At 41.7% G+C, this 23,046-nt stretch overlaps 1 protein-coding gene across 4 annotated transcripts in view; it reads right to left on the bottom strand.

Annotated features, from left to right (window-relative positions):
* Positions 1–1,593: 1,593 nt before the first annotated feature.
* tet1 (tet methylcytosine dioxygenase 1) overlaps positions 1,594–23,046 on the bottom strand; it is a 30,900-nt gene continuing 9,447 nt past the window's right edge. The window contains exons 1-11 of one of the 4 annotated variants that reach the window (XM_056395499.1): positions 16,145–16,451; positions 8,868–11,073; positions 8,263–8,353; positions 7,221–7,314; positions 6,708–6,916; positions 6,464–6,614; positions 6,118–6,207; positions 5,775–5,912; positions 5,422–5,598; positions 5,109–5,250; positions 1,594–4,994 (exon numbers count right to left, since the gene is read on the bottom strand). In XM_056395499.1, the coding sequence (XP_056251474.1) occupies positions 3,943–4,994; positions 5,109–5,250; positions 5,422–5,598; positions 5,775–5,912; positions 6,118–6,207; positions 6,464–6,614; positions 6,708–6,916; positions 7,221–7,314; positions 8,263–8,353; positions 8,868–11,073; positions 16,145–16,186 (4,392 nt within the window). In that variant the 5' untranslated portion in view covers positions 16,187–16,451 and the 3' untranslated portion in view covers positions 1,594–3,942. The other 3 variants (XM_056395501.1, XM_056395502.1, XM_056395498.1) reach the window with 3 other exon arrangements.

Below are 23,046 nucleotides of genomic sequence, written 5' to 3'. Positions count from 1 at the left end.
CCTGTAGTACTTCTTAATTTCTGCTGGCTGTTCAGTCACACTAAATGGAGACAAATCCAGCCACTGCTTCTGTCAGGTGTCCTTTCAACAGCTGTGCCCTCAGGATGTTTGGCTCTGATGTGCTCTACTCTTGGGGGTCAATGACGCAGTTACTCATACTCAATAGTGACACAGTGTCCTAGTTTATTCTGATGACACCTTTTAACTGGTACACTGGGTGAGGTGAAGGTGTTCATTCCAAATATTTTAGTATCATGTATTTGAACAGTAGAAGGGATCCAGGGCTGAACACAAGACCTGCGATCTAGCCTTTGAGCAATTATAGAGGTTGAATGTACACTCACCGTGTTCTTTATTAGGAACACCATACTATTACTGGGTATGTCCTTACAGGGTGGGGTAACAGCCTCGCTTCGGCTTTGCAATAACTGCTTAAGTATGATCAAGGTGATACTTCCTTAAGCCGAGATTTGGGAGGTTTAACCATGATGATATTGTAGCTGTTTGAGCATTGAGCAATGCCCTTAGCTTTTGCACATGTAATATACAAAGTGTGTGGTGTGGACTGCCCAACAAATGCATTGCCTTGGCATGTCTTCAGAGTGGTCAGAATGAATTCCTTTCCTTTTATGGCCTAAAATTGTTTGTAGTTTCACTATAGTTAACTACACAAAACAGCAAAAAGGCTATTTAACTACTTAAATGACTGTGCACATGTGAATGTAGATGAGCTGCTGTACTCCCCAACACTGGTGGATATGGAGACAGTAAGAAAGTTTGAGGACATCTGGTGGGTGAATGGAGTATGACAGATGAATGTACTGTATAAAACAAGAAAGCCCAGAGATGAATTGTGACACTGTTGCCATATAATTGACTAATTAGATAATTGAATTCACAAGCAGGTGTACAGTTGTTCCTAATACAATGCTTGGTGAATGAATGAACAGCTTGTTGCCATGAGTTGAAGCATCACAATCGGCATCAATAGAGAAAACATTAAATGGTGCATCTTTCCTTCTCAACAGTTCTTATCCAACTACGATGGTGTGCATAGTTTTATCTAAAAACTGACTTGTGTGGTAAATGGCAATAATTATAGTGCAGATTTTCTTTAGATTTGACCAAACTGCTGCTCTCTTGTGTTTTTTGAAAGTAAGTCATCTCACTGAGTCAGGAGCAAATGAATTTTACATCCTCAATGTCATCTGAGAGAGAGAAAAAACACATCATATTAATAGTTCTGGAGAGAAATTGTATAAAAACAAGAAGTGATTCATCTCAAAGCACTAAGAAGGCAAAGTCTAACTTACTGACTACACTGAAATTCCTTAGAAGTGAGTCATACAGTATGCTAGTGTGGGATATTCAGACAGAAGAATTCATTTTGAACAAAAATGAGCCAATAGAATGTGTTCAGTTTGGCTTGTTAAAAACGGGTCTACTGCATATGTCAGTTATATGATGCAAGCTGTCAGAGAATAAGTGCTTTAAAAAGACATCACATGTAACTGAACTAAACTGTTAAATCATCTTTATCACACACATTTTGTATATAAACATTAACAACAAATCAAGACACAGGAAATCATGTTCAGGTCCAAAATATAAATATGACTTTATTTCACAATCCCGAAAGAGATCAGCCATCCATAAAAGGAATGCTAAATTTAGTCTCTTCTCAAGTCTAAACTGTATATACTTTCAGCAACGTACAGTAATTCAGTTTCAAAATAAGCAAGATCATCCATTGTCTAAACACCATTAACAGTACAGTAAAAACAATATGGTTCACCTACATATTTACACATTTTCTACTAATAAAAGTTTTTTTTTTTTTCAGATTTCTGAATGCTGGTGCTAGTTGTTAGTTCCTTGTTGATACAAAGACTTTCACTGTGGACTGAGAATGTGTTCCACAGTAAATCAAAAGAAACATTTAAAAGAGTAACTTTGTCAAGTGATGTTCAAAACTGTTCCTTCTAAATCAGCTGATTTAAAAAACTGTATACATTCATTTCATTCTGTGTGTACGTTGTGATTTTTGAGAGTTGCTGGAGAGTTGGGTTATCTGTGGAAGACATTTGAGCTCTAGATGCACATCTGCACAATAATTTGCTTTTTTTTTTACTGATACTTGAAAGAAATCATGATTAATGGTGGGATACCAACGCTGCTCAGTCTATTGTCACCCAGTAATCATCCAGAGAAATTATACAAACTAGCTTTGTATTGAGTCATATATCAGCTCAGTGTGTGCGGAGTTTCAAAAAAAAGCACCATGCCATCACTGTTCAGCATATAACCAGGTTAAGTCAATGCATGTACCTTGACATCTTGTCCTATTAGCACCAAAAGGAAGTCAAAGTGTGTAAAAGACCAAAAATAATGTTTCTCATAGGAAATGTTATTCCACCAGTGTTAGTGTGAACATCAGTGAAAGGTTTTTATCGGTTGTGCTGGAATTTCATTGATGAAAAGCTTCTCTTTAATGGGTAAAATAAAAATAAAACAAATAAAAATCCTGATCCACCAGGAGTTGACACCAACCCCCTTATTCAGACCCTGTAAAAAAAAGCTATCTGTAAACAAAGTCTTCACAGGGGTCGAGCACCCGAAATCGTCTTAGGCATTTGTCTGAGTGGGATCTGAGTGGTTTTCCAACAAAAGCAGAGAGGAGGCAAAAAAAAAAAAAAGAAATAGTTTGATTATTCAGCATTGGCTAACACAGTTTCATATTCAAATCCAGAGTATGGACATAAAAACTGGCAATATTTTGTTAACATGTCTGACACTGTGAGTTATGAAAAAAATAGAGGTCTCATTAGCACCATTAAAATGTACAGTAGATTTTTGAAATCCTATTATCACTCGTGCCCTATGAAACTTTTTGAATTCCTTTTCCAGAAGGTGAATACAAGTTAAGTGCCAGTAATGATAAGCACTCCATTGTTGCAGCATTTTCTGATTCCTCATTCTGCTAAGTTTTGAATTTCCTTAGATATGTATGCCATTTTCACTGAAATGAATGACAATCAAATAAATGCAAACAACTGTAAAAATAAAGCAAGGTTCATGCTAAACTGTCATATATATCTCTATCTGTACATACATATTCAGGCCTATGGGTTGGGACCTTTTTCAAGTTAAGTTTAGGAAAATAAAAAAAGTGCTTCTTTATATGCCATACATATCTGTGAATAAAAGACAAACCATCCAGACGCAGAGAAAATAAACAAAACAACAAACCAAAGAAGTACATTTCTTTCATCAACTGCCAACAGAAGTCAGAGGCAGCAGAAGGAAAAGCACAATGCTACATGTAACAATCTGTAGTAAATATATGCACAATATTAGTCTTGTTTTCTACATTGTGTGATGTAATGAGTTTGCTTAACAAAGGTTACAGTGAGAATGGCACCAATGTAAAAGCTAATAAGATTCCTCTTATGAAAAGAGAAGTATTGGCTGAAATAAAGAGCATAGTCCTACTGTACAACATAAATTCGTCAACACATAATGCAGGTTATCATAGAAATCTTGCAGTAAACAGGCTTACACCAGGAATTAAATAGAAATCGTTATGATCACAATAAATAATCACATCTTTTTTGTTCTTAATCATGTATATAAAACCAGTTTAAAAACGTCTTTAAAATGCTTCAAAGCACCATCTCTTTACAATAAAAACCAACACCGAAAACTCACAGTTAAAAAGCCAATAAACTTTGGTCTTCCTCATCACTTTGAAGGCAGAGACGAAGAAGGACAAAGTGAACAAACGGATATTAGAAAAGCACAATGAAAATGACATAAAAATGAGAGTAGCAGTTTGAAGTTGGTTGAGGTAAGGCAGAAGCACAGGATGTAGGAGTTTTCTGTGTGTGTGTGTGTGTGTGTGTGTGTGTGTGTGTGTGTGTGTGTGTGTGTAAATCATGTTGACTAAGTCCAGCGATTGTAAGGGCCCGTCACTTGAGTAAGAGCATAAGGGGACACGGTGATGACACCATCCCTCGGGAGGGTCCATGCTTGGCGTGTGGGGACATTCATGACCCTCCTTGTCTCCTCTGTCTCCTCCCCTGTCTCCTCCTCTAGCTCCACACCTCCCATTCCTTTGCCATTCTTCCCCACACTGCTCGGGCTGTCCCCCATCCTTAGTCTCTCAGCCTCCTCCTCCCTATCCCGTTCCCTCTTAGCCATTTTGGCGTCCCACATAGCCATCCCGTGGCCTGGCTCATTTAGAGACTTGTGCTGGTAGAAGACCAGGGAGATGCGGGTGGGGTGGCTGCGGTTTGGCCTGAGGATAGGGGTGGTGGCATGGAGCTCCCGCCGTGCACACTCTATCAGGATGGAACCGTGTGATGGTGCCACAGCGACTCCGCCTATGTCGCGGTCCAGGAAGTTGTGCTCGCTGTCTGACCACACCTCTTCCTGTTTAACTTCCTCTGGCTCAAGATGGGGAGTTTGTGGGGGAAGCTGAAGAGATGAGAACGGAGGGAGGCCATGACCCCTGACCTCTGCCGTGACATCTCCTGCAGCCCTGTGGAGTCCATTGAGCCTGCTGAAGAGGCCCTCAGAGGTAGGTCTCGGGGAGAAGGAGGAGGGAGGAGGAGCACTCCCACTGGGGGTGGGTCTGCGCAGAGGAGAGCAGTGATCCTCGTTGGGCTCAGTTTTAAAAGTACAGGGGTAGTCACTAAGGGCATTATGTGGAGGTATACGTTCTGACTGAACACTCTGGTCACCAGATGCTGGAGAATAACCATTCACACTGTCACTCATTGTCTTATAACAGAGAGCTGAGCCATTCTGTCCAAACTGGAGGCCGTGGTGGTTGGGGGAAACGATCTCCCTCTGTGGGGTGACTCCGGGACCCGGAGTGGGGTAGCTGCTGGTGCTCTGGCTGTAAGTGCTGTGTTGGTTCCTCTCTGGTGGAAACCTTCCAACGCTGGCAGGTCTGGGTGGTATCCTGTATGAGCTGTAGCAGCCCTGTGGATCTGTGGATGAAGAAAATACTGACGTAATAATCAAAACACATTTATACATTTTGACCTCAGTATATTACTTGTTTAAATATATTAACAGCATGACCAGAGACTTGGATTGACTACCTTTGTTGGGGGTTTCGTTTTTCACTTTCCCAGGAGTGAGAGTCAGCCCGAGCTTCTTCTCCAGTCTCTCTGCTTGAGCCCTTGCCTTAGCTTCTTGCCTTATCTTACGGGCTGATTTCACTGGCTCAGCCAGTAGACGCACCTGATAAATACAGAAAAAAAAAAAAAAAAAATCAGTCATTTAAAACATGATACATGTTTTAATTTTCTTTTGCATTTTTGCAAAAAGGACACAAAGCACTGACATTGCAGTTAGTAAAAAAAGAAAAACAACATAATAGCGAATAGCAAAGCTGCCCGTCTGTTCACTCACCTCTCGGGGAAAGGAAGACAGAACTTGCAGAGCACCACTCTGGATTTTAGCCCACTGGCCCTCAACCTGACCAAACTCATCCCTGTCAGAGATCTTGTAAAGTGGCAGAACATGGAGCTGCTCATCTTCTGGTATGTTACGCACTGCACGGTTATCTTCCTTGGTTAAAGTGCAAACCTGGACAAGGACACAGGACAAAAGGCAAGTTGTTCAACCAAACAGTAGGTCATTTCCAATCAATAAAAGAGACTGAACCAAGTCAAGAAGCAATGACCTTTGAAATAGGTTGGGGGTGCGTTTAGACACATGATGTAGAAGTAGACTGCATGATGTCACACTCATTGCTTGCTTACCACAGTGCTGCCATTATTCATGTTGTGAGTGTCCTTGTGAGCGTGAGCACAAAAATCCACACAGGCCGTGACCCCAGAAAACGGACGTCCCATCCTTGATCCCAGCCGGCACCCCTCCCCTGTCTCCTCATGTTCCACCTATGAGAGGTGAAAGGACATGACATGAGAAGAGTCTGGTTTGTGGTGGAAACGGTAAAAGACATGAGGAAAGTTTTCTTGAACAAAATGAAGCTTCACCCAACAAGTAATGTGATAGTTAGTGGAAATTCTATTTGAAATTCATTAATACTGGGCTAAGAAAGCTAGGTATTATCAGAGGTAAGTGTGACTGAATGTTTCATACCTGGTTTTGAAAGGCCTCAGGAGCCAGTCTTTTGTAGAGTGGTGAGAGGTCAGTGGCGAGACTCTGAAGGTTATTCTCTATTTTCTCCTCCTAAAATTAATAGATAAATGTCGTTTGGGGGTGAGTAATAGCTGTAATAAACTGTTCTGAAGACAGCTTTGATAGTCATAAGCCACTTGGAGGCAAATGTTTGGCAAAGATTTGATCAACTAGGTCTGCCTTATGGCACATAAAATGCAGAGAAGCAACAGAACTTCCAAAATAAACATCACTATAACACCACAAATAGGAGGGATTGTAATAGATGATTTCCTCCAGGATTTTTGCAAGCTGACCACTCCCTCACCTCCTCCCGGTAGTCTCCAAGCAGGCGAAACTTGCGGGGCACTTTGCTGCGGGCAAACTTACAGCCATTGAAGTACATACTCCAGGAGCAGCCAAAGGAAAACGAAGCTCCACATGTGTCTGGATCCAGACCCTGGCATGCACATGTACGACTGTGAAGATGGAGAGGAGGGGTTGTTAGATAAAGAAGCAAACAAAGCTGGGAAGAAGTAGTGTCACTGCCTAACAAGACAAGAGGCACCCACTCTTCATTCAGGGCACAGCGACGGCTGGTGGGGGAACCGTATTTAAAAAGTGTCTCTGTGAGCTCCTGGTAGAGGTGGTCCGCCACCGGCCGAGAGATTCCCTCCCAAGCCAGGATGAGGATCACCAACACAGCAGTGTCACAGTAGTGCCCTGGCCTCTGGCGGACCAAACACAGCAGCTTCTCCTCTTCGCTACCACGCCGGATCACCTGTCAGATGATTGTGCGCACATACAAACAGAAAACAAGCAGGTTGTAACAGACGAACAACAGCACTGTAACAAATATAGCAAAAACAAACATTTTAAAACAATATCACAAAATTATGGATCCCTTTGACCTGAAAGATCGGGGTGGTGGTATCGAAAATGGTAATGTTTACATGTAGACATTGACATATATTCACATATATTTAGGGATATTTAGGGATGGGAGAGAATTTCATCTTTGCCCTTAATTATACCACGGTGGGATCCACAAAAATACAGCACTAGCATGAACATGAGCCACATACCCATTTAGCTATTGGACACCCCTGGGAGCTCTTTCCTTCCTTCCCAGTATAAACGACAACTTCCACCCTTACTGCATTTCCTTTGGTACCGTACCTGTGACGTATACACAACACAAAGGCAAACCATACATGTGTGCCATAAATCACAGTGAAACAAATCACTGACAACACATATCATAAAACATTTGATTGCTACCCATAACTGATGACACATTAACAAATTAGCATCACATTATTTTAAGTCCCCCTATTTAGCATGTATAAGAACTTAATACATGGTTACATGGTTAAATACATAACACACTATAATGTAGTTAAGCAGATAAAACTGTTTATTAATGTAACTGTCAACAACTGTAACTCCTCCAGCTTCACTTATAAGTGGATAATTAATGACAATATAGTAAAACGCAGTTGTAATAATATCATCATAATTTCTTTATAATTAATTAATAAATAATAATAATTAATATAAAATAGGAGAGGTTATAATTGTTGACAAATACAGTACATTAATAAACACTTAAAATGACATTAAAGCTGCTAACAACTTCGTTATGGTGTGTTATAAACCATTTATTAAGGTTCATCTACTGCTTATAAATGCTACACAGGGAAACTGAAGTGATTAAATATTTGTGCCCACACCTGCAATAATATATTACAAAAAAAAAATGCATTTGTGAGTGAAAAACCCATTAACTGCATGATTCAATTTTTCAGTTAAGAGTCGCTGTCAGATGAAGTGTGATGGACCTGAAGTTGTGTTAAACAGGCTGTCGTCTCGGTTTACGGGCCCCTCGTCTCAGCTCAGGGAGTTTCCTGTTTCAACATGCTGTGTGTGTTGTGTGTAGTCAAGACAGAGCGTGCACGTGTTGAACTAGATCAGCAACGCTTCCTTTTAATGACAGACTCTTTGGTGTGTGACCCTGCCCCATTCCACCAAGCCTGTGGTTGACTAGCAGGTTCTCATGTTTGATAGTAAGCACACCCACAAAAACACACGCAGTGTAAACAGAATGGTAGTAGTAAGATACTCTACCGGTTTTCCATCAATTCCCTCACTGCAGCAACACTAGGTCCTGCCCCAAGGTGAGTGTAGTAAGGGCCTTCCTCCTTTTCAATGATTTGATCTGCGGAAAAAAACATAAAGATCTATTGGATCTGTGATGCTGGTATAGTTTGGAGAAAAAGTGGTGATATATGATATGATGACATATATGATTACGCATATTCTTTATAAGGGAGTCAGATTAATATCAATGTGATGTGCACAGTAAGTGTAGCTGGAATCAGTTCAGGAGCCACCACCTTGGAAGTCCACATTTTAAGACCAAACACATCATAATGGGTCAACAAGGCTGCACAAAGCCTCCCAAAGCCTCCTCCAAATATGGCAGAGAAATGCGGCCTTCTTTTGCTTGAATTGGCCCTTGAATTAGGGCACAGCTAGTGTGTGTGTGTGTGTGTGTGTGTGTGTGTGTGTGTGTGGGTTTGCATCAGAGAAAGAGAGGAAATGAAAGTCAGTTTGAGGTCAAAGAACAGCAGATTTACTCATTAAGTGGAGTACATCCAATGTGACACCAATGTACAGTAGATGTAACAGACTTGACTTCTTCTGAAAAATCTTAGGGAGCAGCAACTCACCCATGCATTGACAGGATGGAAGATCAGCCACTTTTTTGGAAGGTGTATTGAGCAGGTTCTTGGTAGGGGTATCCAAAAAACTCATTGGAGACTCCAGAAAGCTGTTGATGCTGTTCTTGGATGGAGTTGACTCTGCAGAGTGGCCCACATCCCCATCAGTAGCCGTGGACAGGACAGTGACAGGTCCTGTCTTCTCCAGCTTGTAGTAGCCCTGCTGGCTTGGAGGAGGGGACTGCCGAGCCCCTGAGAAGCCATTAGCCAGACCATGGTGCCCGGCGGTGTGGCTAAGGAAAGCGGCATGGGCTGGGCTGTTGTTAGGATCAGCACCGTGTTGCAGCCCACCAGAGGGCTGCGCTACCTGAGTTAACAAATGCCTTTCGCACTCCTGCTCTGGTCCCGCAGGATAACCATTGCATGGATTGGGTTGGTGGAGTGGGCCGTTTGCAAGGGACCATGGCTGGTTTTCTTGACCACAAGTGTAGTTGATCCTTGTGAGAGTGCTGTAGTTCTGTGGCCCTACAAGGGCTGTATTGTGTGTGTTACTGTGATGGATGAGTTGCCTCCTTTCCTCCTGAGCCTCAGCCAAGTATCTCTTCAGGTCAATTTGAGCCTGAGGCAGAAACAGGTTCCTCGTGTGGTGAAGGCCTGATTTCCCCTGTGGGAGAATCTTCTGGCCTTTGCCCCTGTGGGGTGTCTCTCCATTTGGCATGCGTTTCGAGAGGGGGGTCCTGCGGCTGACTCCCTCATTTAGTCCATCACTTGTCTTCTTCTTTCTGGGCTTGGAGGGTGTAGCTTTTGCTTTTTTTATGAGGGTCTTTTTCTGACTAGATGGTAGCTGGGAGTTGTAGGTGTATTTGATGGCTGATACAGGTGTTCCTTTTGGAGGGTTGTTCTCTGACTGCTGGCTGTGTCGCGCCTCGATGATGAAGGCCAGGTCTGCCAGCTGAGCTGCCACTTCCTCCTCATCTCTGTTTCTCCTGCACCTCATGTCACTGGGATCTTTGTAGCTGCATTCTGACTTGATGACATGAGAACCAAAGCCCTGCTCTGTCCTCCTCCAGGGTGCTCTATCACTGTCGGAGCTGGCCTCTAAGAGATCCTGCAGAGATGGTTTTGTGTCAGAGTTTGACCCCCGGGAACACTGGATGACATTCCCTTGTCTGGCCACAGGAGGGCGTATGACTGATGTCTGGTGTAGTGGTGAGCTTATGACCGAGACTTTGTTGTAGCGGATAGCCGCTGTGGGTTTGGCTTCTTGCAGGGATGTATTTGTGTTGGAGGTTGAAAATGGGGCAGCAGTAGAAATGGGATGTTCACACTTACTTTCAGCTTTAATGGACCCTGGGGTGCTTTCAGGTATAGCTGCCAGCTGAGTCAAGGCCTCAATAGCAATAGCCTGATCAAAACTAAGATTTCTCTTCTCTGCCAAAGACTGCACGCTTGGTAGCAAGCTACTTGGAGGAGGTTCACTTTTCATAGGCTGGGGAGTCCTTTGGGGAGTGCTTTTCTGACACAAGTCAATCTTTAAGTCCTCTGGCTCTTTTTTGACGAAGTGCAAATCTGGCGGCTCTGTTTTGATGAAGCGAAGAATGGAAGAACTTGAGCAGAAGAGTTCCTCCTCCAATCCCTTCCTCTCTGTGACAGAAAGACACACCACGGCAGCCAGTGTGGATAGTGGGTCTTCGCAGACCTCATCTTCATCCCTCCGCTGTGTGGTGGGATGTTCAGTGATCCACGTCCACGGCTCCTTCAGCTTGATCTTCTTCAGTGGAACAGACATGTCATTTGGAGGAGTCTTAGGTCTGTTCTCAGAGCAGTCCTTAGGAATTGCAGCTATTATAGTCCTTTGAGGCTCTGATGTCATCACAGTTCTTTTAAATGCAGACTTCAGATTAGAGTGTGACCCAGTGGTCATATTAGCACCATTAGGTTTTGTCAGGTTCTCAGCAGAACCATTCTGTAAAGTCACAGAAGAGCATACTTGTTGGTGAAGTGCAATGCTGGTCAGCTCCAGCCCGGGCTCTCTTTTAAGTGCTGGCTGTCCGACTTGGTCCGAGACCGGGTTATGGGTGAGCGAGTCGTCGATGGGGGGAGGTTGTGTGTAAGGTATGTGGCCTTCCTCCCCCTCATCCTCCTCTGCTGCCGTGTGGGTGTCATCCATCTGTGCCTTGCCTTTGCCATTTACCGACCCACTCTCTGGAACCACCTGAGACAGAGAGACAGAGAGAGAAACAAGAGGAGAGAGGTGACTCAACAAGCTCTGGCAGTATACAGTGATTCAGCTTGTTCTAAACAGTCACGGCACACAGCACAACAGATTGCCTCCCAGCATGGCATGAGCATCTGCTGCAGCCACTGTCAGGCCTGTGGAAAATATTATGACATGTGAAAACAAAGAATCTGCTTTCTACAAATCTCGCTGAAACCGATCTCTAGACAGAGTTTAAAAAAAAACGTAAACTACGTTAGATCAGTCGAGGCTTCAATCAAGACTACATTGCTGCCTGGGCTGTGGAGTGTTGAGAGCAACAGACCCACAGGTAGCAGAGAGCCAATGAGTAAACATTTGGAGTCACGCACAGTTCAAGATTGCGTCACTACTGGTGGGTCACTGAGGGCATCTGTGCAACGTGCATGTACATGTCTTGTTTGTGCTGAGTTTGTAGGTGTGTTCCTGAGCATGCATGCATGTGCATGCAAGCACATGTGATTATTCACAGCTGCCTTAGTGATTAACCCACTAGGGTTCTTATCCACATAGAGCTTCACTATAGCACTGCTTGACCCCTCAGCTAAGACGGATTCTGACTGCCAGTAGAGCTACGACCATGTAAAGGTCCAGAGTACTGACATATTGATTGCCCCCAAAAGCAGTGCTGAATACACAATATCATAGACTATTTTGAGTGCAGACAATAATAGTGATTAATCTATAAGCAGGAAGAAAATCAATTTGGGGAGAGAAAGAGGTTAAGGCAGTTTTATCAAAGCAAAGTCTTTTCGCCACTGCAGTGTGCCAGAGTAGCAGTAGTTTACATGCTATCTTAGAAACTAAAAGGGCACTAAAGGACACCCATTTTGACAAACCATGAATTAATGAATGAATTCAGTATTTCTGCAACTGCAACTGAATACGTAAAAGCCCTCATTATTTTTCATCATCTTGACTAATCATATGATCAACTGAAGTTAAGTCAAGCTGTGTCTTATTTTAGGATTTAACCCAACATCACATTTACAACTAAAGCCTTCAGCAGTGAAAGACTGATTAAAAACGTTGCAGCGTGACAAAGATAAACTAGAATTACCGCCTTGTGGTTGTATGCCTATGCTTATCAGTCAAGTTGCAGTTTACATGTACTACTGTCCAGACTCATAAAATTTATGCAGTGAAAACTTCAATAAAAAAGGTACTAAGTAAATTTTCGATGTGTGATAAATGGATATGTAAGTAAAATAATTTGACTTAACTTTGCTAAGCTTTTTGATTCTTGTTCTGCTGCATATCTGCTGTCTCCATGTAAATTCATTGAGAGAAACAAAAAACAGACTCAAATTCCTTGTATGTGTTCACATGTTTCCGATAGAACACAAAGCCATGACAGTAGACAATGCTTCATATATGGATGTTGCTGCAAAGAAGCTACAAATTCTAAAACATGTATGCTTCACACACAGCACACAGGATCTATACAGTCAAGGTGGGCACCCAAGATTAGTGTCATCAGTTCAGTATCCATCCAAATGTGAAATTTGGTCACTATGTCCCCTTCTGTTCTATTCTGAATTACAGTGTTGAACAATGGCCAGAAAAGTGTTTTTGCAGAACATGACATCACAGTGAGGTTGACCCTATCATCACTTCATCATTTTATCCTATCCTTTAGACATTTGTGTGAAATTTTGCCATCATTTGGACAAATTCTTGAGATATCTCGTTGATGAGACCGGGACATACGGACGGACCGACAGATGGAAAATCCAAAAACATAATGGCTTTGGCCACAACATAACAAAACTGCATCATGTGCAAAGACTCAGCTGACAAAAGGATCTTAAACCTGTTTGCAGGACCTGCAGGGTATATGTGCATTACTGTGAGCTGTGTGTACTGCATGTTTATGTGTGATGTGTGTGTGTGTGTGTATGTGTGTGTGTGTGAGAGGCATCCCAGTTTTCCTCTAATGAACAAGAGCGACTGCAGGGGAGCTGGAGATATGTTCTTTATCACTGTTTACCTGGCATAAACACTCATTAAACTCCATCACTGCCACTGTTTTAATGCACTTTACAGCAGGAGGCGTGCACTCCAAGCTGACAGATCAAGAGCAGCAACAGTACCTCAATATAAACCAGACTCCTATGAATGCACCGACCAAACACTTGAGTTCATGAGTTACATGTTCTCTGTTCAACTGACAGACCTGCTCTACCCCCTGAGCAACATCTGTCCATGTATTTACTGTGATAAAATAAACTAATCCTTCTGCTTTCTACAAAACAAGTGGTATGAAATCACAAAAATCAACCCAAAGCTGGAGCTGGGGTTTGTTCAAAGTTCTGACACATCTTAGATAAAAAAGTGATTGAATTTCAAGCATGTACATTGAAAAAAAAAGAATTGAGCCTTGTGACACCCCACATCTGATGGCTGTTGATGAACTGTCATTCATGAAGAACAAGGCATTGAAAAATGAGAGATGAAGTCGTCGTTAGAGCTAAAAGCACTCAATTGAAGTTGGAAAATAAAAGGTGTTGAAGGCAGCGCTAAGGTCTAAGAGGATTAATACTGAGCAATCTCCTGACTCTAGACCTAGACTGTATTTCTAAGACAAGAAAGAATTGACAGAAGCAGCTGTGTGAATTGTGCTGCGTTTAGAGTTTGATTATGAATGTGGTGACAAAAGAGAATGAAAAAGTAAGGTTTTGTTGCAAAGGAAAGAGTAAAAAAACAATATTTGTTCAAGCTCTTAAGACACTTAAAGCCAATGTTATTGGGAGAAAAATATATATATATGCTTCTTCAACAATATTTTTCTCCCAGTCCATCTGCTGACATGGAAACCCCTTTTCTTTGCCTATGTGGGACTTGTAATGGTGAACCTGTTGTTTACCAGTGATGGCTAAATGTGATAACTGGAAGCTGTGCTGGAAATATTTCAACATGGCACCACCTTGTGTATGTTTTTGGCCAGTTATCCACAGGAATTCAAGGCACACTGCCAAAAGCTGTTTATTAAAATAATGTTATGGGAGGATTTTTCTTGTAAGCTGACATTGAACTGTTGTTTGACAATGCAAAAGAGAGTTGCAGTGACCACAGAGCTGTTCCTGATTCATAATAAAATGTTGAGATCAGACATGATTAATATGGTGGAGCTGATTTATCACCAAGTCTTTTCATGGATGTGATCCCTCTCTGATCCATTGCGCTTTCTCCCCAGCCCACTGCACTCTGTCAGGACTGTGGCTCACTACTAGAAACGCACTGCTGATGCAACAGATAGCTGGAGCTCAGGCTGAGGCAATACCGAAACTGCCAATGCAACAGGGTGAGATACCTGCTCCGCACAACACGTGGAAATGGTCCACGGCACCATTCACATGAGGCAGTGAGAAAAAGAGGGAGAAAGATGGGGAGCAGGGAGAGAGCGAGAGAGGGAGAGGGGGGAAAAGGCAGTGTGTCTGCCACAATAAACTGCTTTCAATGACAAAGCAGCACTGGCCAGCTTCCAGCACTGCACCAGACACACGCGTGTCTCTATGCATGTGTATGTGTGTGCCTGACTGTGCATCCATTTGTGCATCCAAGTGTTCATGATTTGAAGCTGACATCAAAGTACAGCCCCTGTTTTTAATTATGTTGCATTTAGCCTTGTGATAACAAAAAGCCTAATTCAGGATGTAAATGCGGAGTCATGTGCTCTCATTTAGCCACTGGGTCTCTGGAGAGAGCTGGGTCTGTGATGTGTTAGGGCTGTGTCTTTGTGTTGTGCATGTTGTGTCTGCCTCGGGGTGTCTCAAGCCACTCGCACTGTACTGTGCTGTTTTAAATGCAAACACAGTCTTCTTCCTTTGTGTTAGACAAACACTTACCCAACTGCCGCGCCTGTCAAGGCTTTAAAAATCAACAAAACTTGCAAGAAAGTGTAGCTAAACATTCAGAGACCAACCCTAACAACAGAAGTGTGACCGCCGCTTGAATCCTAACAACCCTCTCTCAAGAGATGAGTCTCTAGGGAGGTTTGGAAGTGGTGTTTATCCATTCTTACCTCAACACAAACAAACTCGCATAATCAGCGGTACATATAAACATGTTCACATTTATGAAAACAATTCAACTGAACAACTCAGACAGCAAAGAGACAGCCCCAAATTTGCAGGTAACTTTTAGCTTTGTTCCTTTTGTTCACTTTGTGCAGAACTCATACATCTCCTCCTCACAACGCTCTTCACAATGAAACATTGAAAAAGCACGCTTCCTTCCTGGCTGAGAGTTTAAGTAGTGGTTTATATGTGTTTCTCTCAACACGTGAAAATTCCCTTCATTCATTAAGAGCGTTTCCTGTGTACTTTCAGCTCTATGTCACGTAGTCAACACACAAAACATAATACATAAAAGGAAGAGTGACAAAGAAGGCGTTATAGGTGGCAATGAACCTAATAAAACTTGAAAGAACTGGCTCCACAGTACAGCGTGAATCAACAATAAAATTATAAAGATTAAGACGGCATCAGTAACAGAGCGACCTTCTCTACAAACCGCACAATAATAATACCATTACTACTGCAGCCAAACAAGTAAAGCCTGCCAAATTACAAGTTACGACCCAGGGCTTACAAGCACTCCACTTCTCTGCTAAGCAGTTGGAAAACAGCAGGTGTAGAAATATGGCTGTCCAAAACACTGCAAGAAAGAAAAGGGGAAGCAAAGGGGCTTCTCATACAACGCAACGGCTAAAAAAGACATGCAACGGGGAAAGAGAAGAGGGGTGTCTGTTACCGTGGAAACTGACCTCTTTGTTGCTGACTTTGTTGTCACATCCTTTAAACCCACCTGGAAAAGACAAGCCAAACACACAGAAGCCCAGATCCTCAGTGATTCAGTAGGAACAATAACAACACCAGCTTCCAAATAAAGCGCTCCAATCAGCTAAATCCAGGGTGGCAGAGAGAGAGAGAGACAACAGATGATAACCTCTAGATGAGCTCCACTGTAGCTGACCCATCTGCAGCGAGACAATAGACCCCAGGGTGAACACTCCGGCTGCCTTTACCTTGTCTGTCCTCGGAGGAAGCCCCTCCGGTTTAGGCAGCATATCCCTAAAAGGTATTGGTGGCCATCTTGCTTTGCCTTCCTCCAGCCTCAAAAGAAAACGCTGGCTACAGTAGCCGTGCGCAGGGCAAGCTCCTGGGTGTCATGACTAGGGCGACTGTGAGCTGCTGTAGCAAAGTGCTGCTACAGCAGACATGCACACATTCGCTGCACACACACAGACATATAGACACACACACATACGGGATGCCTTTCGCAGACGCAGACACAGCCTCATCAGCCAATGGCGTGAGGACCTTAGCGGCTTGTAAATTACCTTCCATGCCTAGACTCTCCTAAACAAAGGATCCCCTATGTGGGCTTTTTACTCCAGCCTTACGCACATGGATTGGACGCAAGCTGTGGAACGGATACTGCACACATGCTGGATCTGGATCAGAGGAAAACAAATCCATCACCACTGAGACATTAACCCCTGAGGCAGTTTACCAACACTCCTTTTGTGCTCATGGTGATTTTCACTGAATTCTTTACCCAACTGGTCCATTAAATGATTAGTTAATAGTATATCTACAACTGGTACCCACTGATTCATTGCCTAAGTGCCATGATCAAGGAAAAATGCCAAAAATGTGCTGCTCCCAGCTTATCACATGCTTCGTTTCCCTTGTTTATATCAACCTAAACCGTGTGTCTCTGGGTTTTAGACTGGTGGTCAGGCAAACAAACGAAAAACAATTTGAGCTCTGGAAAATTTTGACCTTCAGAATTTCATAGACAAAACAATCCATTAGCTAATCAAAAAAAGTCAATTGATTGATCCATAATTGAAATAAAATTCACCATGAGTAAAATACTTATTCTGTTAAGCAGAGGCTGACATCACATGACAATGACATTGGCCAGCTTGCCGATGTTTTGAGGCATGTGATCTATTATATTATGAGGAAGTTGTGCAGTGCGTTGCATTAGACACAGTATTTAGTGTATTACATCATGCCATGCCTTTTAAACAATTACAGTGTCATCCGCATTGGACACATAATTTTCTGCAGCACCACAAATTCCCACATGATCTTGCAGGAGAGAGGACGTTCACAGCATCCATACTCTTCTTTCTCTCAGTGTCTCAACAAACCCTTCTCTTTCACTCATCCACCCTAATGTCCTTTTCTCATTCTAAACAATTCCCTGAGGAAAAGCTGTGGTTAGAGAAAAAACAAGGAGACAGAGAGCAAAAAGACAAAGAGAGAAAAATGTTATGAGAGAGTAAAGCACTCCCCCCTTTTAAAGGCAACCATGTGGCCAAGACGCTGAGGTCACACCAGGACACTGAAACATGAAGGCAGCCTGAGCCAGAGCCTGTCGGTAACTCACTAGTAATCAACCTCAGACGTGTGTTTGATTGTGGAAGCAGAGAGCATGCAGCTACATGCAGACACAACAATGAAAACTATATCAGTGTAGTGTCAAGCATGTAATAAACATTCAAACATCAGGATGAAACAAATACACAAGCAGGTCACAGTTGAAGATGCAGTCATATTGACGGATTTAGCAGTAAGCCATGTCAAAATCTCAAAAAGGTAATCACGGGCACATTACACCTGGTAGTTCAGTGAAAGTCAAAGAAAAATATGCAATGTGTGCACAACCATGAACGCATTCATTTATGACCCGATATTAACAATTAACTGCAATGTTTTAAACATTATGGTGCAGTTTGAAATGAAAATGAAAAGTATACTGAAGATTTGTGTTCCTAGTCCCATTGTTGCAAGCCTGTTTTTATCACACTACAGAGTTCAAGAGTCAGTCAGTTAGGCAGTTGTGCCTAATAACTTATCATAGTCAAACTCCTGCATGGTGTGGCTTTGTGCATATGTGCCTTGGAACAATGCCTGACAGTCAATGTCAATGTCAATATTTATGGAGGTGGCTACTGGGTGCAATTCTTTTTCTCTCATTACTTAGATTTATTTTGATGAATGGATAGCTTCAAAGATATCATCTTAAGCAGGTAGGTGGTGACAATTTAGTGTAAATCTATGAATGCACAATCACCATCAAAAACAAGTCATGTTCAACCTGAGTTATTTTTCCCAAACTGATTTCCAGCACACTGTAAAACAACTACAGATGTAGATGAAACACTTTAAATATAAACAAGGCATGTGTGTGGTTTGGTGGAGCAAACTTCATTCCTAAAAGTAATATTTCTCTAGCACTGTCAGAAACAGAAAACCTCAGTCCACTTTACAACAACTGTTATTCTCAGCTGTTAAATCACTATGTGGATTAGTGCCTGCATATGTAGAATGTACACTGCCTAATCCATGAGGGCATACCGTAGCTTTTCAAAGTTTATCTCTGAAATAGACAAAATGTGTATGCACGTAACAGCATTTCACTGCTATTTACAGCTGCCAACATATGCATAATTCAGTATTTCACCGCTGCATGGCTCAAGAATAACTTCCTGACTAACAGTAATGGATATGACCCACCTTATATCTGGACAGGTTTATGATGTTAACTAGTTTATCCCAATATCCATGCTTTCCAAATTGGTGTGAGCCTTGTCCTAGTTATTATCAATGTTTTCAGATTTATTGTTGCAGTTATTGGTGAGCTCTCCTCTGAATGAGAATGTGACAGGTAGGTGGTCTGACAGGTTTGACATTTATGGAGACTACAAACTACTGTAAAACAGGTTACACCGACCTAAACAATAAAAGAACCCTGTGTATGAGACACACCTACAAACTGCTGTAAAGTCAACTATTACCTGGCATGTGCAGCTGAAGCCTTTCAGCAGTTACAGTACGGACTTTACATTAAATTAAACATTTACTCATTTGGCTTTAATCCACAGTGACTAACAAGAAAGGATTTTAAAAAAACATAAAATTCAACAATTAGATTAAATTAAATGATACAGAGAAACTGTAACTCCACTTCCCCTATGATGTATGACATAAAGAAAACTAAACAAAAATAATTTGTTTTCCTTCTGGCTGTAACATTACTTTTAACATAAAGTGTTTCTCTGATTCGCTCACAATATGGCTACAAATCAACCAACCAATCACAATAGAGCTGGAACCAACTAACCAATCAGAATAGAGCCGCAAATGAACCAATCAAAATACAGCTACAAACCAATTAACCAACCAGAACACAGCTACAAATCATCCATTCAGAATATGGCTACAAACCAACCGATCAAAATAGAGCTGCAAACCAGCTAACTTATCAGAATATAGCTACAAATCAATTATTCACAATACAGCTACAAAACAACCAACCATTCAGAATACAGCCACAAATCAATCAATCAATCAGGATATGTAGTTATTATATTATTCCACTATGTTAAACTGTTGATATCACAATATTTTTTGCATGGGACTTCTCTATCTTTAAATATAAATGGTTTGAAGTGTAAGTGAAGTGTTGGCTGTACAGTGCATGTCAGCCTTCAAACCATTCCTCCTCCTACAGCCACTCCATTCCTTTATCCGAAAATACTCCACAACTACCAACAATATTCCACCGCACCCTTAATTTGCAGTGCTAGTGTCCCATATGTTTTTCCCCTTTAACGAGCTGCCCAGCTCTCGTTAGGAACAAGTAGTCTGGACATTAATCAGCCTAAGCTACAGCACACGAGCATGCAAGCTAGGTAAAGAAAGTTGTTCTGCGAGAGTCGTAAACTGCCTCTAACACATCTGGAGGCTGACCCAATGGAGACCAGCCAGGTGATGGAGCTGTGCCAAACGCAAATGTTGCCCATAGTTGTCATTACTGCAGACACTAATGTAAACTTGTCTCTCATTTGCATGGCAGAGCTACAGATCTCTGAAGGAAGTTACTCCTCGTTGTTCTCTAGTAAAATTGTGACTTTCTTCATATCATGGTGTGTGTGTGTGTGTGTGTGTGTGTGTGTGTGTGTGTGTGTGTGCATGCGAGGGTAGGAGCATGTGTGGGCTGATTTTATCGACTGATTTAAGCTGATTGCAATTGAAATCGTTATTGTGATTGTTATTTTGTATCGTAATTTATAATGGCCAATAAATAACTAAAAAATGTAAGTAATGGGAAGCCATAGATAGGTTCTAATTTATTGTTTGTTCACTAGAAAGTGCTCTGAGTGAGAACTCTGTCAAGAGGGCACAGATGTCTGACTTTTGCAGATCTGTGCCTTCATGGTAAGAATTTCAGGTGTGATACATTACTGGAGTGATAATAGATCCCCACTTCTCATTTTGTATGAACTAAATAAGCCTTACAGCAGTCATGTCATCCAAGCCTGGTTTTACTGCAGTAAGTCACTAAAATGATGGCCCTATGGTAGTTGAGTGGTGAAGGCTAAAGCCTGTTGACAAACATGATTTAATGGTTATTTATCAATCCCATAAGTTTCAGTGTGGCGCTAGCAACGGCTATAAAAGACATGCTGCAGTTTATCTGATGCTAAACTACTTAACTACAAAGCTAACTATTGTTATGCAATTACAGTGAAAGACATGAGTCGCTGAAGTGTAACATCATACTCATCCTGCTTAAGTAACATAATGGTAAATGCATTGTAAATATGAGAATATAATAGGTTTAAAAAGCATTGTGTTATATTTGAGGAATCAAAAATTATGTGTTTACAACATCAGATATTGTTTTTGAATGGAATGTAACTACATTAGTTTACAGAGTGTTGTATTATGGGTTGTTTGTAGCCTTAATGTTTGTGTTTTCAGAATGAACACTAGCTTCCTTGGCTAAAATTTGTCCATCACATTAAAAACCAAATAGCTGGCTATTATAGTGAAAATGAAAAATCAGAAGAAATAAACATCTGCCCTAAAGTAAATAACAGTAAAATCTGATTCAGACACCTTCCATATCCCTTTCACTTTCGTTTTTTGTCTTGCTGTGCCATGTTTTTAAACTGTGACATGAATAACAGTTGTTTTTGACAATAGAATAAGTTTCAGCTGCATAATGTACTGCTCAGTCTTTGTTAGAACACTTCAATAATCACTTTCAAAAATCTTTGCTAATGTTATATCTTTCTGTTAAAATGAATATCAGTCAATGTATCATTATCAGATTTTTTAAACCCTCAAGTATTGAAATCAGTATCGGCCTTAAAAATCCTGTTACTTTTTGAGCTTTAGCTGGAGGTACTGAAGTGAGCGGTAACAAACACGTGAAAATGGGAAAACATGACTCAGTATTTAAACCGTGCCCATGCTGCACATCCACTCCACACATGCACAACGTCTCACACAACAACACACACTCAATAACATCTTTGTACAGGTCAAAGCACAAAAGACCAACACAGACAAGTACTAATATATATGCAAACACCTCCATTTGCATTTGGATTTCGTGAAGCCAGACCTAGGCCATATGAAAGCTGATCTTCCTCGCAAAGAACCTTGAAACCATAAAGTTCTGTGTTACCTGAGAGGAGGCAGCACCATGGCTCATATTTAGCAGACTCCAGAGGCTGCTCACATATCACACTACTCACTTTTCCACAAGAACATCTGTGGACTCAAGACTTCGACTAAATGTCTACACAATAGCTTTCTGCACTCTTTTATAAATGCTCTCTGTTTCTCCAGCAAACACATACAAATACAAACGCAGGTTTGTGGCTTTCACATTTCCTGTGTGGATGATTTGTAAACCATGGGTGAGGATATTTTAAGGACACAATGGATTCACATTCAAAATTCCATTTCACACACATAAACACAGAGTGTGTTATGTAACATACTACAGTCTCACTCTTGGAAGGAAATGTGCACCATTCAACACCACACCCTAAATCCACATGGACTCAATTTAAAGGCTGGCAGTGGTTGGTCAACATGAAAGGACAGTGGGTCACTGCAACTTCTCACAACTCCGGCCCATCATAGAGAAGAGGGATGAACTTTAAAAAATTCATGCATTGACAAAATGTCTTCTTTAATCTGCCTGCTTTGTCTTTTTATGTATTTATGTGTCTGTACCTGTTGATTTTTTCAGTAAGACAAACATCTGTGCAAACACAGAATGAAGTATTAAAACTGACACACATGCACACACACTGACCCAAATACACACGCAAACACACAAACACTATGCAGGCTGAGCAGCATGGGGGCCCCCAGATCCTCTCACAATGAGACAGGAAAAGCCTTACTTAAGTTTGTGCTAGCGCAACATGCTGAGTAAGCATGTTGGCTATTTTACTGCACGTGTGTATGCATGCACGCACGAACATACGCATATGCACGTCTGCAGGCGGACGCATGCAAACTGCAGTGGTGCATTAAAGAGTGACTGAGAGGATAATCTATGATGAGCAAAGGGAAAACATGGACAGAGCCAAAGAATAAACAAGCCTGGGAACTCATTATATTCATTACAGTAGATTCTAGCGGAGAGGTTCTTTGGGAGGGGGGAAGAAAATTTGCGTTTTTATCCTCTTCAGGTGTATAAGCTATATTCTAAATTAGGCAGGTCAGGTTGATGCATGAATAAACTCCAGAATGTTTCTCGAGAAGGAGGCCATTGTGTGCCCTTGGTGGGATTTGAGTGGCATTTCTTTTGGGGGGCAAAGTGAGGATTTCTTTTCACCCAGAGAAACCAAGTGGCACGACTTCAAAGCTTATCCAGGGACTTAAAGCCTTACAACAGTCAGAACACGGAAACAAATTCACAGATGCAAAGACCCAAAGAGAGCTCAGGAGTGGAGCATTAATGGCATCACAGTTTAACTCTGCAGATATCTGCTGAATTATAAATATTACACAGACTAAAACACATACAAACTGCCATGTGTTTATAAGACACTTTGCGTTACGAATGACTGACAGCTGAATGTGCATTAAGGCAAACAGACAG

Source organism: Seriola aureovittata, chromosome 14 (assembly GCF_021018895.1).
Source record: "Seriola aureovittata isolate HTS-2021-v1 ecotype China chromosome 14, ASM2101889v1, whole genome shotgun sequence".
NCBI classification, from domain to species: Eukaryota; Metazoa; Chordata; class Actinopteri; order Carangiformes; family Carangidae; genus Seriola; species Seriola aureovittata.
Note: the sequence above shows the minus strand (reverse complement) of the source record. Positions and strands in the feature narration are given on the sequence as shown.